Genomic DNA, 15,085 nt, shown 5'->3' on the forward strand with positions numbered 1-15,085 from the left:
GGATCTTTCCTGCGATGCCCGTGAATTTCCTCACACAGTCAGACCCGCGTGATCCGGTCTCCGGGGCCAGCGCCCCCTCCGAGGGCGTGTTCCCGGGTCTCGGGGATCCCCTCTGATGTCCCCGTTGCTCTCTTCCCCAGCATCACTTCTTCTGGATCTCCCGGCTTGATCCTCTCTGTCTCAGCTTCTGGTTCTGCATTCTAGAAGTTTCCCCGACCTTGATTTTCCAGTCACGTTAACAATGTGATGCCAGCAACTGTACTTGTGATTCCTCAGAGCTCTGTGCTGACTTTATAAATGTAATACCTTCTTGAACACCTCTGCAGATCAGTATAATTTTTAAAACCCCCTTGTGTCCCAGAGCCAGCCTGGTCTCCGGCATGGACGTACGTGCTGTTTTAGCTACCAGCTCGTGTGATCGGGTCAAACCCCGGGAGGCCCCAGCCGTCGGCTTGGAGGTGATGGTGAGGATGGTCGGTGCTGGGCTGTGCTCCGGGAGCCGGGCCCCCTGGTCGTGGCCCCGGATGAGGAGCCAAGATGACGAACGCCCTCTAACTTGGCCTTTTGTTCAGATGCAGGAGGTTTAGGGTCAAGGCGTCGGTGGGCATTGGTGAAAATCTCCAAACTGCACCCCCAAGCCAGGCAGGAACCCGGAAACAAGCTTCCTGAATCTTCCTCCAGAATAAAGCCTTCAGTTCCTGCGGTCGCCCCTCGTGTGGGCTACAGATGTGCGAGCACCCGGAACCCCACCTCAGGCTGGGCGCGCTCACGGTAGGACATCCACGCGACCCGGTGACGCGGAGTAAGCGTAGAGCCCACGGACTTTCCACACGAGCTGCGTCGGCCTGTCGCCTTTCACAGCTGCTCAGTGCCACATGCTCGTTCCCAGCCGCCGTCCCCGTGTGTCTGGGCCTCCTGGGGATTCCTGACTTTGCCACCGTGGAGGCCCGCTTCCCAGGCCGTCCGGCCCCAGATGCCCCAGCGGAGGCCCCAGACGCTCCTGCGTCTTTAGTCTCAAAGGCCTGGTGTCTAGGTCCACGTGGGCCCTGACAGGCAGACCCCAGGCTAGCCCTCTCGGGATGCTCTTTAAACCGGCGCGCACACACCCAGGCCCGTTGCTGGGACCGCCCCACCCCAGGCCGTCCGAGCTGTTTTCCGGGTCCTGGCGCTCACAAGGCATCACGGCGATGGCGGATGCCACGTAAGGAGCGCGTGCCCGAGGACCCTGTCCTCCGCCGAACGGAGTAAGAGCAAGCACCACACCGCCCGGGTTCCCATCCAGAGCTGCGGCTCCGGCAGGGGCGAGTCCTGGGACCCCCGTGCCTCAGTTTCCCCAGCTGTACAGGGACACTGGGGCAGCACTTAGCTCACAGCGTGGCTGTGAGGACTGAGCGGGAGGAGGCGGGCGAAGCTCCTGGTCCGGGTGCCTTGCGTGGTTACTGCTCGGCCAGCAGCCGCCGCCGACGCGGCTCAGCCCGCTCAGCCCCTCCGGCCGTTACGAAGGCGCGTGGCTGCAAAGGAATCGTGCCCACCCCGGTCCCACTTCTCCCCGGGGCGCCCCATCTCAGGAACCAGCAGCCCCAGCAATGACCGCCCCCCTGCTGGGAAACTCGGGGCCGGGCCGGCTCCCCGCCCACGCCCACACCCTCTGGGGCAATGTCAGCACTCGGGGACCCGGCTGCCCCTCCTGCAGCTGTCCTCGCCCTCTGGGGCTTGTCCTAACGTCACTGGGACGCGGTGCCCTGGCTGGGATTTGGGGGGGGCTGCAGCGTGAGCCCCCCAAGCGGGCGGCGGACAGTGCCTCGGCCTCCAGCCGGCCGGCCGTGACCGGTGCAAGCCCAGTCCGGCGGCGGGAACAAACAGGAACTGGCTCGAGCTGCTGTCCGCGAGCCCGTCCGTGTCCTCGCCGCGGGCTCCTCTGAGCGCTCCACCTCCCTATGCTACCCCTCCACCACCCCGCAGAGGAGCCCGAACCATTGAACTTCATCTTTCCTCCCTTGCGTTTGAGGCCCACCCCACGTGCCACCTCCAGGTTTGTCCTAGATGGGACGGCGCGTGTGGAATGTTCTAGACTGCCTTCGGTCACTACAGCCTCTCTGCACGGCTGCTGGTCTCAAGGTAGGCGCTGCTTAGCAAAGCCCGCCTGCCCTTCCCAGTTCCCCGAAGAGCCGACGGGAGGGTGGGTTCCGCGTGTTCCCGTGTTCCCTCCTCTGTCCTGTGACCACTGGCCTCAGGCTGTGGGCACTGCCCGCACAGGATGCCTCGCCGGGACGTCCAATGCCAAAGGAGCCACCACCCCGAGGCTCAGAGGGCCCTCGAAGCATTTCTCCCGGGCGGATGAGGGGACAGATAAACCAAAAAAGGAATGTTCAAGAAGGATCCAGGGAGGAAGGAGTCACACTGGTGGTGCATCCTCTCCACTGTTCCCGGACGTAGACAGGGAGTCCCCACGGCTCCACCAGGAAAACAGATGGGCAGCCAGTTCCAGCCCTGAGACTGAGACAGTGGCCCCCCACCCCCCGCCCCCCACCAGCACCTGTGCTTCCTCTCCATGATCCTCTGCTCACGAGCGGGTAGCCCAAGAGCCTGGAACCAGCTACGGGACACTCGTGGTCTGAGGGAGAAGTGGGCGGTGCTGCCCCGTCCCTCACCCCCGGGCGGGCCCGGGGCCGCTGCTCAGCTGCCCCAGGACAGGAGCCTGACGCCCCCACAAAGGCGAGTCGGGGGGCATGAGGGCCCCCGAGCATCCGGCACTGCCCAGGGGAGCTCCGTGCCGGAGGGAGGGCAGGTCAAGGGCCCTCCCGCCACACGTTAGGGCCCCCCAGGCCCTACTCGGGGTAACAGGCTGCTGCAGGCAACACGGGCTCAGCCTGAGCCCTGTGGGGGAGGTGCCTGGGTGAGGAGGGTCTGGGGTGGGGGGTCCCGGCTCCGGCCGCCATGCCGCAGGTGCCACGCGGCCCGGCAGGGGTGAGACGCGGGCCTCCCGCCGGCTCCTTACCAGGAAGGCCTGGAACAGCTGGAAGGAGCCAAGGAGCCAGACGTACAGGTGGGAGTGCACCTTGGTGGACGTGCCGTTGAAGGCGTTGGCCACCGCCAGGAAGGAGTAGGGCCCCACGGTGAAGAACTCCCAGTCGTAGGCGCCCGAGGTGGCAATGGTCTGGTTGGCCTCGAAGAGTCGGGTCCTCGGGTTCCACTTGTAGATGACGCTGTCGATGTTGTGGTTATCACCTGCCACCAAGCAGCCGCGTTGGCGGGGGTGGGGGGGGGAGGCGGACTTCCGAGGCCTCACGGCGGCCATGGCAGAGCCCTGGCCCGCCCTGGCCCTGCCCCAGGCCGGAGGGAGGGGTCTGTCCTGTGCACCGAGGCCTCTGGCCGCCGGGCACCTTCCCTGCTCACCCGGCACTCCCTGCCCCTGTGCCCAGTGGAAGGTGCTCCCTGGGTCCCTGCCTTTGAGGGCTCCAGACCTGTTGCCCCACGGCCCTCTGTCTTGGAGACGGGGCCCCAACCCCTCCCTAGCCTCACCGCTCACACTGCCCCCTGCTCTCTCCCTCTGAGAGCCCCTGCTCTCACTGTCCCCCACAGGTCAGGCCTTTGCACTTCCTGACCCTCTTCCCGGAAGGCCCCTCCCCACAACATGCTCCCAGGAGCCCCCCTGGCTGGGCCAGCCTCTCCCGGAACACTCATTTCCCTGGGGAGCACTGGGGAGCGGGCCCTGGGGTCCCCCTGCCCATGAGCCGGGAGGCAGGGCTCCTCCCCCACGGGTTGTGGGCAGAGCTGCCCTGAACCCTGCCCTCGAGAGTTACACACCCAGGAAGGGCCTGCTGCGGTCACTCAGGCCGTCACTGACCCAGAAACCAGGCTTCCCGGCCTCTGCCAGGCCTGTCCCCCCACCGCACCCGCTGTGTCACAGGGTCTGTGTGCAGAAGGCGTGTTCTGGGGCAAAAAAGCCCCCCCATCCTTCCAGCGAGTCTGTTCTGCCAGCCGGAGTCCACGCCGACGTCCCTCCAGGGGACACGGGCATGCTGGGCGAACAGCTGGCCTTCACACCTGTCTCAGTCACCTCCTCCGGGAAGGTTAGTCACTTGGTTGGTTGGTCAGTCAGTCAGTCGGGTGGTCAGTTTCGAATGCGGCAGTCTGTGCAGCTGGGCAGCCCGAGTTTCCGTAACCGCTCTCCCAAGGGCAGGCACCCGCACGGACTGTGCCTACCTGTCCGCCTGCCCGGACGCTGACAGGGTGCTCAGGTGTGTTCACCCTCAGACGTCACTGTCAGATGGCCAAGCCCGAAGAATCAGGCTGGGTGTGGCTTATTATAACGTGGTCAGGAGGTGAGGGTTCGGGTGAGTCAGCCCCCCGCCCCGTGGCTCCCTTCCAGGTGGGAGGCCACAGCCTACCTTCCCTGTGGTTGGCCACGGCCAGGAAGTGCTCCCCGGCCATCTCGAAGGCTTCCCAGTCCCGGGCGCTGTGGGTGGGGACCCTCTGGTACGGTGTGAACCTCAGTTTCCTCTGGCTCCATTTGTAAATGACAGAGAACTCCTGGCCCTTTTCATTCGGTTCAAAATTAGCCACAGCCAGGAAGACCTGAAAGACAGGACCCGGGACACTTGGTTCTTGTCACCTGTGCGAGGGGCCTGGGGCTGATCTTCTGAGCACCTGCGTCTCTGTCCGATGGCCACTGTCTCTCCGGATCTGTCAGTCACGTTCATCAGTCTGTTGTCTCCATTTTTGTCTCCAAAATCAGGAACGGCTCTGCGCACAGAACTGCGCCCATCACCCGGACAAGCAGAAACACACGATCACGTCCTCCTCCCGCACAGACGCACGTGTTGTCACATAGCTGAGTAGGACACGCAGGTGCCCAACGTGGGATGGGACCAGGAGGCAAGCCGGCTCGGCGTGTGGGGTGTGTCTGCTGAGCCCGGAAGCGAGTGTGCGCTCAGTGAGCCCGGCACCTGCTTTGGTGAAATGTTTTTCTGAATTTCCTAATATTTCTTGACGTGAAGTTAACATTTCTTAGGGGCCCATGGGTGGCTCAGTTGGTTAAGCGTCTGACTTTTTTTTTTTTAATTTATTTATTTTTGAGACAGAGAGAGACAGAGCATGAATAGGGGAAGGTCATAGAGAGAGGGAGACACAGAATCTGAAACAGGCTGCAGGCTCTGAGCTGTCAGCACAGAGCCTGACGCGGGGCTCGAACTCACAGACCGTGAGATCGTGACCTGAGCCGAAGTCGGACGCTTAACCGACCAAGCCACCCAGGCGCCCCAAAGCACCTGACTTTTGATTTCGGCTCAGGCCATGATCTCATGGTTGGGGGATCGAGCCCCGCACTGGGTTGAGCTGACAGTGTGGTGCCTGTTTGGGATTCTCTCTCTCTCCCTCTCTCTCTATCTCTCTCTCTCTCTCTCTCTGCCCCTCCCTGCTCGTGCTCTCACACTCTCTCTAAAATAAAAAAAGAAAAGTTTGCATTTTTTATAATGAAAATGCCGTCAACCAAAAGGCCAGAGCACCAGTCACTCATCCGCCATGCTGGACTGGGAGCACGGCTGGGCCATGGTGGGCGGTGGCCTAGAGGTCTGTCTGACCTGCTGGCTGTTTCCTCGTCAGGGTGCCCCTAGTGAGGGCAGGGCCGCACGGGGCACACTCGTGTTGGTGAGTGAGTGCTTTGGAGCACGGGCACGGGGTCGTGGGGGGAGGCCCTCGGCCACTGCCCCTGCAGCAGAGGGTGTCGGGGCTGGGGAGAGAGTGCATCGTGCTGGGGGCGCGGCTCAGACACCCCCCCACACATCACGCCTTCTGGCTCATCCAGCCCCGGCTGGCAGGGGGCTGTCCGTGAGGGTCTCACACCCTGACCTAAGGGCCTGTCCCTCTCCGTTTGGACACCGCATGTCCTCGGGACCTGGAGTGAGTCAAGGAGACAGGACCGTGGTCGTCCGCATTCTGAGATGCTTTCTGCGCTGTTGACCAGCTCATCAAGTGAGCCAACAAGCTCTCAATTTAGTCACAATGGGTCTACACGGACTTGACCGCATCTTAGGAATGGTCGTGTCTTTATTTTGTAGGAAGCCAAAGGCACGTCACACTTTGGACTTAGAGACCCCACCAAGTGTCTGATCTCGAAAGCCCCTCAGAACCTAAGTAAGACTTTGAAACCACGAGGAATACTCTTCCCGTATTTCCTACGGAAGGGGTCCCAACCTTTGGACTCCGGGTTTCTCCAAGATAAGAGGGATTGAGAAACTCGCCGAACGCAGACTTGCCTTCTTCCCAATGGTGAAGTGTCTCCAGGACTGTGCCTGGTGCGTGGGAATGTTCTGGTAGGAGGCGAACTTCCCATCGGTCCACTTGTAGATGGCGGACGTGGCTTTGCGGTTGGCGGCTGCCACGAAGAGCCCGGCCTCGGGGATGGCAAAGACCTCGATGCCCAGCGTCTCCGAGTCGGTGAACAGGCTTTGATGTTCTTCCACGTAGTCCAGTTTCTCCTTGGCTGGCGGTAGAAACGTGGAGACCCGCTTAGTGCCTCCCCGCATGGAAGCCGACAGGCCGGCTTGGGAGTGTGACCCCAGGGCCCCGAGCCGTGACCCCACAGCATCAGCGACTGCCAGGGTGGTTCGCCTGGGGGCATTTCACCCTCACGGAGAGGTCATCAGGGGAGGCTGTGCGGGTTTTAGGGTCTATGCGGCGTCCAGGGACGCTGAAGGGACGGAACTGACGTGTCGCGTCCTCATTAGACATTTCCCACGCCCGCTGCTCTACACAAAGCTGTGCCCATGAGCAGCGGGGTCAGCGGCCGAGGGCGGCGGCCGCAGCCAGCTCCCGTTTCCCGTGGGCGACTGTCCAGAGCGCCCTGGGTGACCTCGACCCCCTGTCCCCATGCGGAAGGCTCTGCCGGAAGGTCCCAGGGGAACAACATACATCCAGGCTCCTGGTGTCATCCCCAGCATGTGTGACGGGGGCAGACATGGCACGAGGAGGGTGTCCCCTCGACGGGGACTGGACGTGCACGAGGGGAGGGGCGGCGAGCCCTGCTCCCCTCGTGTCCCGCCCAGGAGGACACGCGTCTCCAGGTTGAATATGCAGCCTGCTGTCCGGGGGGTCCTCCCTATTCCCAAGTCGCACTGGCTCCAAGAAGAACCCCCGAGTCCCCAGAGCCCCAGGAGGCGCGCCGCCCTCCTCACCTGCTAACACGGAGACCCACTGGCTGCCCACACACAGGAACAGCCCCTTCCGGCTAGCATCAAACCAGAACTGGGCATCCTCCATTTTGGTGCATGGAGGCCGGGACCCCAGAGTCACCTTCAGGTCGGTTTCTGGGGGGAACAAGGAAGGGGAGTGTCCAGAGAACATGCTCCCTGGAGGAGGACCCCTGACCCAGGCGGTCCCACCTTTGTCTCTGCGTGTGGGGACCATGAGGACACAGGGGTCTCCATTGTGGCCTGCTCCCCCCCCGGGTGTCCGTGGGGTGGGATGCACACCGTCCGGCTTCCTGCCAGCCTCACTGCCCACTCCAGAGGGCGGCCCTCCTCCCCTTGGAAAAGCCTTGGTGATCGCACACCCACTGCCCTGCTCGCCGCTCAGACCTCTCTCCCTGGCGTCAGTTTATCTAAGCTTGAGTTTTGCCTATTCCGCGGCGTTTGACCCCATCGCTGCTGGTGGTTACACCTCATTTCGAGCCAGGCCCGCACGTCCCGGTGATGCCGCGTGGCGGATTCACAGCGACATCGTTGTCGCCGCCAAGCCGACACCCGCACCTCGACTGTGACCCGGGGCACCTCGACCTGACGTAGCGCCCAGCAGAGGCCCAGGGGGGCAGTCCTGCCTCCCGCCTATTCTGAGATGACGGGACACATGTGCAAACTTCCCGTGGAGCATATGAAAATTCCACTGTGCAGGGAAATTATTTTCCTCTGTGTCTCTTCTTTTACTATAAAAATCATTCAAAGTTGTACCGTTCCTACAAAATTATTCAACATAGCATGACAACAAACTGCATCAGTTTATAGACTATTAAAGCTCTCTCCAGCACGATAGAAAAAGCTACAGCTGGTGCTTCTGGGAGTTTGGAAACCCCATCCCAGGAGGGGAGTGTAAAGGCGGATGTGCTCGAGGGGCGTCCCCTGACTGGTGAGGCATGACCGTGAGGCTGAGGAGGGGCTGGGGCTGTCTCCCCCGCCTCGCTGAGTGGTGGGGGCTGCAGTGGGGGCGGGATCCGGCTTCTCTGGGGTGGGGTGTGTGGCTTACATACACAGCATGCTGACTTCAGCCCCAGGAGACGCGAGCATGGGCTAAATGCTGGGGACCCTCTGGGCTGGGGGGTCACGGACAATTGGAATGTGCCTCTCACAGTTCGGGGTCCCCGCTGGGGTGGGGGCTGAGGCTTAGATGCCTATCAGAGAGGGATGGGGGTAAAGACCCCAAATACTGCTCTGGGGACAAAACAGGCAGCAGATGGAAGTCAGAGGCTCAAGAGAAGGGAGACGAGGTCAGGGAACAGCACTGGGGGTCCAGGAAGAACCAGGCTCTCTGGCGGCCATTGGGCGGCACCCCTGCCCATCTGCATCAGGCCGGTCCCTCTGTCAACTTAAGAGTCACCTTCCTTTCTCTGTTACCAAGTGACAAGGCTCTCAGGGTCTGCCATAAGTGAGGGGGAGTGGGTGGCTTTGACCTACTGACCATAGGGATATTTTAGCACCTCATTATCTTCTGGCTTCCCCGGGGGGCCCTGCAGGACTGGGGGGATGGACAGCACAGCCAGCTCGGGACTCCTGCAGGGACAGAGCCTTGCGGTGGCATCCGAGCCAGGCAGTAAGACCAGCTGCCTCACCAGGCCCTGCAGAGAGACGGAGAGCATGCTCAGAACATCGTTGCCAGAGAGTGCTTGGACCCACCCCTGGGCTCAGCCTGGCCAGACCCTGGTGGAGGGGTGAGAATGAGGACTGAGGGTCTGGCCACCTCAAGAGCCAGGTGAGAAGAATCTGCTAATAGGTTGGGAGTGTGGGGAGCACTGGGAGCAATGGTGGATAATTCTACACTGTTCTAAGGCAACAGCCATGGAAGGGGTTTTTCCTGTGAACCAGCCTAGAGTGACTGGGCTGCATTGTTCATCCATCCATCTGTCCATCTGTCTGTCCATCCATCACCCATCCATCCATCCCCCCATCCCCCCACCCATCCATCAATCCCCCATCCATTCACCCATATGTCCATCCATCACCCACCCATCCATCCATCTATCCACCCATCCATCCATCCATCCCCCATCCATTCACCCATATGTCCATCCATCACCCATCCATCCAGCCAGCCAGCCATCAACCCTTCCATCCACCCACCCATCCATCCATCCACCCACCCACCCATCCATCCATCCCCCATCCTCCCATCCATTCACCCATATGTCCATCCATCACCCATCTGTCCATCCATCCATCCATCCATCCCCCCATCCCCCACCCATCCATCAATCCCCCATCCATTCACCCATATGTCCATCCATCACCCATCCATCAATCCCCCATCCATTCACCCATATGTCCATCCATCACCCATCCATCCATCCACCCACCCACCCATCCATCCATCCCCCCCAACCCCCCATCGATTCACCCATATGTCCATCCATCACCCATCTGTCCATCCATCCATCCATCCACCCATCCATCCATCCACCCATCCATTCACCCATATGTCCATCCAGCATCCATCCATTCACCCACTTATCCATCCACCCATCCATCCACCTATCCATCCATCTATCCCCCCATCCCCCCATCCATCCATCTATCCATCCCCCATCCACCCATCCATTCACCCATATGTCCATCCATCACCCATCCATCCACCCATCCATCCATCTATCCACCCATCCATCCATCCATCCCCCATCCATTCACCCATATGTCCCTCCATCACCCATCCATCCACCCATCCATCCACTCATCCATTCACCCATATGTCCATCCATCCATCCATCCATCCATCCCCCCATCCACCCATCCATCCATCTATCCATCCCCCATCCACCCATCCATTTACCCATATGTCCATCAATCACTCATCCATCTATCTACCCATCTGTCACTCAGCCTTATGTTCACCCACCTATCCGTCCATCACTGATCCATCCACCCATATGTCCATCCATCACCCATCCATCCACCCATCCATCCACCTATCCATCCATCCATCCCCCAATCCCCCCATCCATCCATCTATCCATCCCCCATCCACCCATCCATTCACCCATATGTCCATCCATCACCCATCCATCCACCCATCCATCCACCTATCCATCCATCCATCCCCCAATCCCCCCATCCATCCATCTATCCATCCCCCATCCACCCATCCATTCACCCATATGTCCATCCATCACCCATCCATCCACCTATCCACCCATCCATCCATCCACTCATCCATTCACCCATATGTCCATCCATCGCTCATCCACCCATCCATCCATCCATCCATCCCCCCATCCATTCACCCATATGTCCATCCATCACCCATCCATCCACCCATCCATCCATCCACTCATCCATTCACCCATATCTCCATCCATCACTCATCCATCCATCCATCCATCCATCCCCCCATCCATTCACCCATATGTCCATCCATCCACCCTTCCATCCACCCACCCATCTATCCATCCACCCACCCATCCATCCATCCATCCATCCCCCCATCCATTCACCCATATGTCCATCCATCACCCATCTGTCCATCCACCCACCCATCCATCCATCCACTCATCCATTCACCCATATGTCCATCCATCGCTCATCCACCCATCCATCCATCCATCCATCCATTCACTCATCCATTCACCCATATGTCCATGAATCACTCATCCATCTATCTACCCATCTGTCACTCAGCCTTATGTTCACCCACCTATCCGTCCATCACTGATCCATCCATCCATATGTCCACCCACCACCCATACAGTTATCCATCTGTCCATCCATCCATCCAAACATTCCATCCACAAATATGCACCAAGCACCTATTATATATCACGCATGGGTCTAGAAATTGGACACAGTATGGAACAGGGTCCCTCACCTGCCCTCTATGGGAGAGACAGCCAATGAGCAAACACACAGCTGGTCTGAGAGTGGTCAGGGCTATGGAGGAAAGACAACCAGGAGAAGGGGTTGGGTGCAAGGCTCATCTTCTCCAAGTGGTAGGGGAAGGTCTCCAAGGAGGATGACATGGGGCGGGGTCCTGAGGGTACAGGGTGTGATCTGTGGTGACAGTGGGGATGAGTGTGCCAGGAAGAGGGAACGGCGAGTGAAAAGGCCCTGTGGTAAATTGTGCCTCGCAAGTGTGGAGCCCCATGTACCCCAGGGCTCCCTGCTCCCATGTGGCACACACCGATCTGTCAGATCAGAGTGTGAGGACACGGGGCCTGTAGTGACGGCCCCTCTGTGAGCACTGCTGTTGGGAGGCCAAACAGGCAGCCCCTCCCGTGCTTACCGTGAACAGGCCTTTGGTCCTCTTCCGGCTGCCGATGAAGAATCGGGCTCCTTGCACCGAGAGGGTGGCCGGGAAGGGCACGTCAGCCATTCTGAAAACATTTGAGGGTGGCTTTAGGGCCATGGGAGAGCAGCGTCACAGCCCGTTTATGCAGAAAAGGACAGGGGAAGCAGTGCACGGGGGTATCAGTTTCCCAGGGTGGCTGTAATGAACACCCCATACTGGGGGCTTAGGTGGCAGATTATCCACAGTTCTGGAGGCCGGGAGTCTGACGTCAGGGCGTTGCAGGGTCCCGCTCCCTCTGGAGGCTCATCCAGCTCTGGGCTTTCTGGTGTTCCCTGGTTTGTAGCTACGTCACCCCCTCTGCCTGTCTTCACATGGCCTTGTCTGTGCCTCTCCTCTTCTTATAAGGACACCAGGCTCTGGATCAGGGCCCGCCCGACTGCAGTCATGACCTCAACTTAACTTGATTACACCTGCAAAGACTCTGTCTCCAAGCAAGTTTGCATTGCAGGGTTCTGGTGGACGTGACGTTCAGGGGTTCTCCCATCTCTCTGGAAACTCTAGTGGCTCCCAGCGGCACTGAGTCCCCAGCCTGCCCACCCTCCACCACGCCTATGGGGAAACAGATGGTGTCCGACCCCGCTGATGGCCTGGGAGGCGTTGGCAGATGTGGCCAGAGCTGGGTCTTGACGCGGAAGTGGACGCTGCACCCCGAGGGTGGGGGAGGAGGTGGGTGCCTGCTGGAGGGGGGGGCCTGACTGGAGCCTCTGGGGTGGATGAGCCAGGCATCTCCCCCTGTAAGAACCTGCTCCTTCCAGGCCTGCATCGGGCTGCAGCTGGCCGTGGTGAGGCCACTTTCTGAGCGCCGTCCCAGAATCCCCCGTGCTCTGATCACAGCGCGCCCTCTGTGGTGCCCACGAGGCCTGTGACGCCCGACCCCCAGGCCCCGGAGTCCTCCTTGGCCGCCTCTGGCTGTAGCCGCGGCTCCTTCCCTCCCCTTCCTTGGCCCCCTCCACCTCCCCATCACAGAGCTGCTCCCACTGCTGGGTCCCCACCGTCATCACCCTGGTAAAGGCCCTGATGCGCTTGGGAGCAGAGGGAGCCCTTGTGGTAGAGACGGATTTCAACAAAGTGTCCGAATGGCAAAGAATCTTTTTATTATGGAATAAGTTTCATAGTAACAGAGCAAAGTAAGATTCTACCTCTGAAAGTAGTATCTGGAATAATGATAGGTTTTAATGTAAACCGGACAATTTGTGATTTAAGAGAGTCACCAGCCCCACTGAGCCAGGATGGTCGTCACGAGCCGGTGGGACTATGGGGACCGACGCTCCCTGGTCCAGCCTAGTGACCAGGCGACGGCGAGGGCAGGGAGGGAACTCAGGTTGCTGGTGCCTGGGGCTGTGCCGAAGCTACCAGAAGGGCTACTCTGCGTGTTTATTTGGGGTCAGAGTGACTATTCACTCGTCCCGACGGGCAAACCGGGTCTTAGGCCAAACGATGTGTTGAAAATCACAAGGCAGGAGCTGGGCTCCCCCCAGTCAGGCTGCAGGTTCAGTTTGGCTCTGGTGCCTGAGCTCTCTGTGACCTTCCTCTGCGTGTTTCCTGATGGTGACCCCGCTCTGCAAGGCACAGTCCCCGCCCCAGCCAAGTCCAACCTACCCGGCCTGGGCGCCTGCACTCGCCCCCACCCACTGCGGCCGCTCTGGAGGACGGGTTTGGTGGCCGACCCTGCTGATGACCCTGCGCTCCCGCTTCAGGGGATGGTCCCTAAAGATTGTTCGCCCACGGGCCCGAGCCCAGGGCGCACGGTGCCCGCAGCACCCGGCCAGCCGGCCCGCCCCGCGGCCCTGGACCCGCCGTGTCCGGCAGCCCCCGGCCCCCCCCCCCACCCCGGGCGCCCCGCTACCTACATGTCCGCGGGGACGCCGCAGTCCGCGGTGAGGGAAAAGGATCCTTCGGACACGGCCAAGACCAGCGTGTGCCATTGGTTGTCCATCAGAGCGGGACTGCGGAAGGTCACGCGGGTTTGCCAGGCCCCCGCCGCGTCCTGGCTGAGGAACAGGAAGTGCAGCCTGGTGGGCGAGTACCGCAGGCCCAGCAACAGCCCGTCAGACTCCTCCGTCACCACAGTGAACAGGTATTCGTTCTTCTGCAAGAGAGGGCGGGGCAGGGGACGGGGCAGGTGAGGGCGGGGCAGGGGAGGATGGGACAGGGGAGGGGGCAGTGCAGGGCGGGATAGGGGAGGGGGAGAGGACAGGGTGGGGCAGGGGAGGATGGACAGGTGAGGTCGGGCAGGGCGTGGGGGCAGGTGAGGGCGGGGCAGGGGAGGAGGGCTGGGGGGGGTGCAGGAGAGAGTGGGACAGGGAGGGCAGAATAGGGAAAGGGGGACAGGGGAGGGCGGGGCAGGGGAGAATAGGGCACAGGAGGGGGGCTGGCAGGCGGGACAGGGGAGGGGGCAGGTGAGGCAGGGCGGGGCAGGCGAGGGTGGGGGAGGTCTCAGGGGAGGAGGGAGGGGCAGGTGAGGGCGGGGCAGGGGTGGGGCAGGGAGGGTGGGGCAGGTGAGGGCGGGCAGAGGAGGGCTGGACAGGGGAGGGAGGGACAGGTGAGGGCGGGGCAAGGGGTGGGGCAGGGGAGGGAGGGACAAGGGAGGGAGGGGCAGGGGGTGGGGGCAGGGGAGGGCGGGGCAGGGGAGGGCGGGGCAGGGGAGGGTGGGGCAGGGGAGGGCGGGGCAGGGGAGGGTGGGGCAGGGAGTGAGGCAGGTGTGGGCGGGGCAGGGGGCGGAGCAGGGGAGGGCGGGGCAGGGGAGGGAGAGACAGGTGAGAGCAGGGCAGGGGAGGGTGGGACAGGTGAGGGCGGGGGAGGGTTTGGGGCAGGGGAGGGTGGGGCAGGGGGCAGGGCAGGGGAGGGCGGGGCAGGGGAGGATGGGACAGGGGAGGGGGCGAGGAGAGGGTGGGGCAAGGGAGGAGGGACAGGGGAGGGGGCAGTGCAGGGCGGGATAGGGGAGGGGGAGAGGACAGGGTGCGGCAGGGGAGGATGGACAGGTGAGGTCGGGCAGGGTGTGGGGGCAGGTGAGGGCGGGGCAGGGGAGGAGGACAGGGGAGGGTGGGGCAGGAGAGAGTGGGACAGGGAGGGCAGAATAGGGAAAGGGGGACAGGGGAGGGCGGGGCAGGGGAGAATAGGGCACAGGAGGGGGGCTGGCAGGCGGGACAGGGGAGGGGGCAGGTGAGGCAGGGCGGGGCAGGCGAGGGTGGGGGAGGGCTCAGGGGAGGAGGGCGGGGCAGGGGAGGGCGGGACAGGCGAGGGTGGGGCAGGCGAGGGCGGGGCAGGTGTGGGCGGGGCAGGGGGCGGAGCAGGGGAGGGCGGGGCAGGGGAGGGAGGGACAGGTGAGAGCAGGGCAGGGGAGGGTGGGACAGGGGAGGCAGGATGAGTGAGGGAGGATAGGCAGGGGAGGTGTGGGAGGGGAGGTGTGGCGGGAGGACAGGGCTCCCAGGGCAGGGCCTACTGCAGTGACCAAGGTCTGTGATCCACCAGATCCCTGCTCAAACCTGTCAGGGTGGCCGCTATCAGAAAACCAGAAACTAGTGCCGCTGAGGACGTGGAG

The 15,085-nt window shown here is 61.8% G+C and overlaps 1 protein-coding gene across 1 annotated transcript in view; it reads right to left on the bottom strand.

Annotated features, from left to right (window-relative positions):
- TSPEAR (thrombospondin type laminin G domain and EAR repeats) overlaps nt 1–15,085 on the bottom strand; it is a 53,946-nt gene that overhangs the window by 14,208 nt on the left and 24,653 nt on the right. The window contains exons 2-8 of the mRNA XM_030328793.1: nt 13,395–13,633; nt 11,479–11,569; nt 8,671–8,827; nt 7,176–7,307; nt 6,258–6,484; nt 4,392–4,578; nt 2,999–3,228 (exon numbers count right to left, since the gene is read on the bottom strand). Of these exons, the coding sequence (XP_030184653.1) occupies nt 2,999–3,228; nt 4,392–4,578; nt 6,258–6,484; nt 7,176–7,307; nt 8,671–8,827; nt 11,479–11,569; nt 13,395–13,633 (1,263 nt within the window). The remainder of the gene's footprint in view (nt 1–2,998; nt 3,229–4,391; nt 4,579–6,257; nt 6,485–7,175; nt 7,308–8,670; nt 8,828–11,478; nt 11,570–13,394; nt 13,634–15,085) is intronic.

This window comes from Lynx canadensis, chromosome C2 (assembly GCF_007474595.2).
Source record: "Lynx canadensis isolate LIC74 chromosome C2, mLynCan4.pri.v2, whole genome shotgun sequence".
Lineage (NCBI taxonomy): Eukaryota > Metazoa > Chordata > Mammalia > Carnivora > Felidae > Lynx > Lynx canadensis.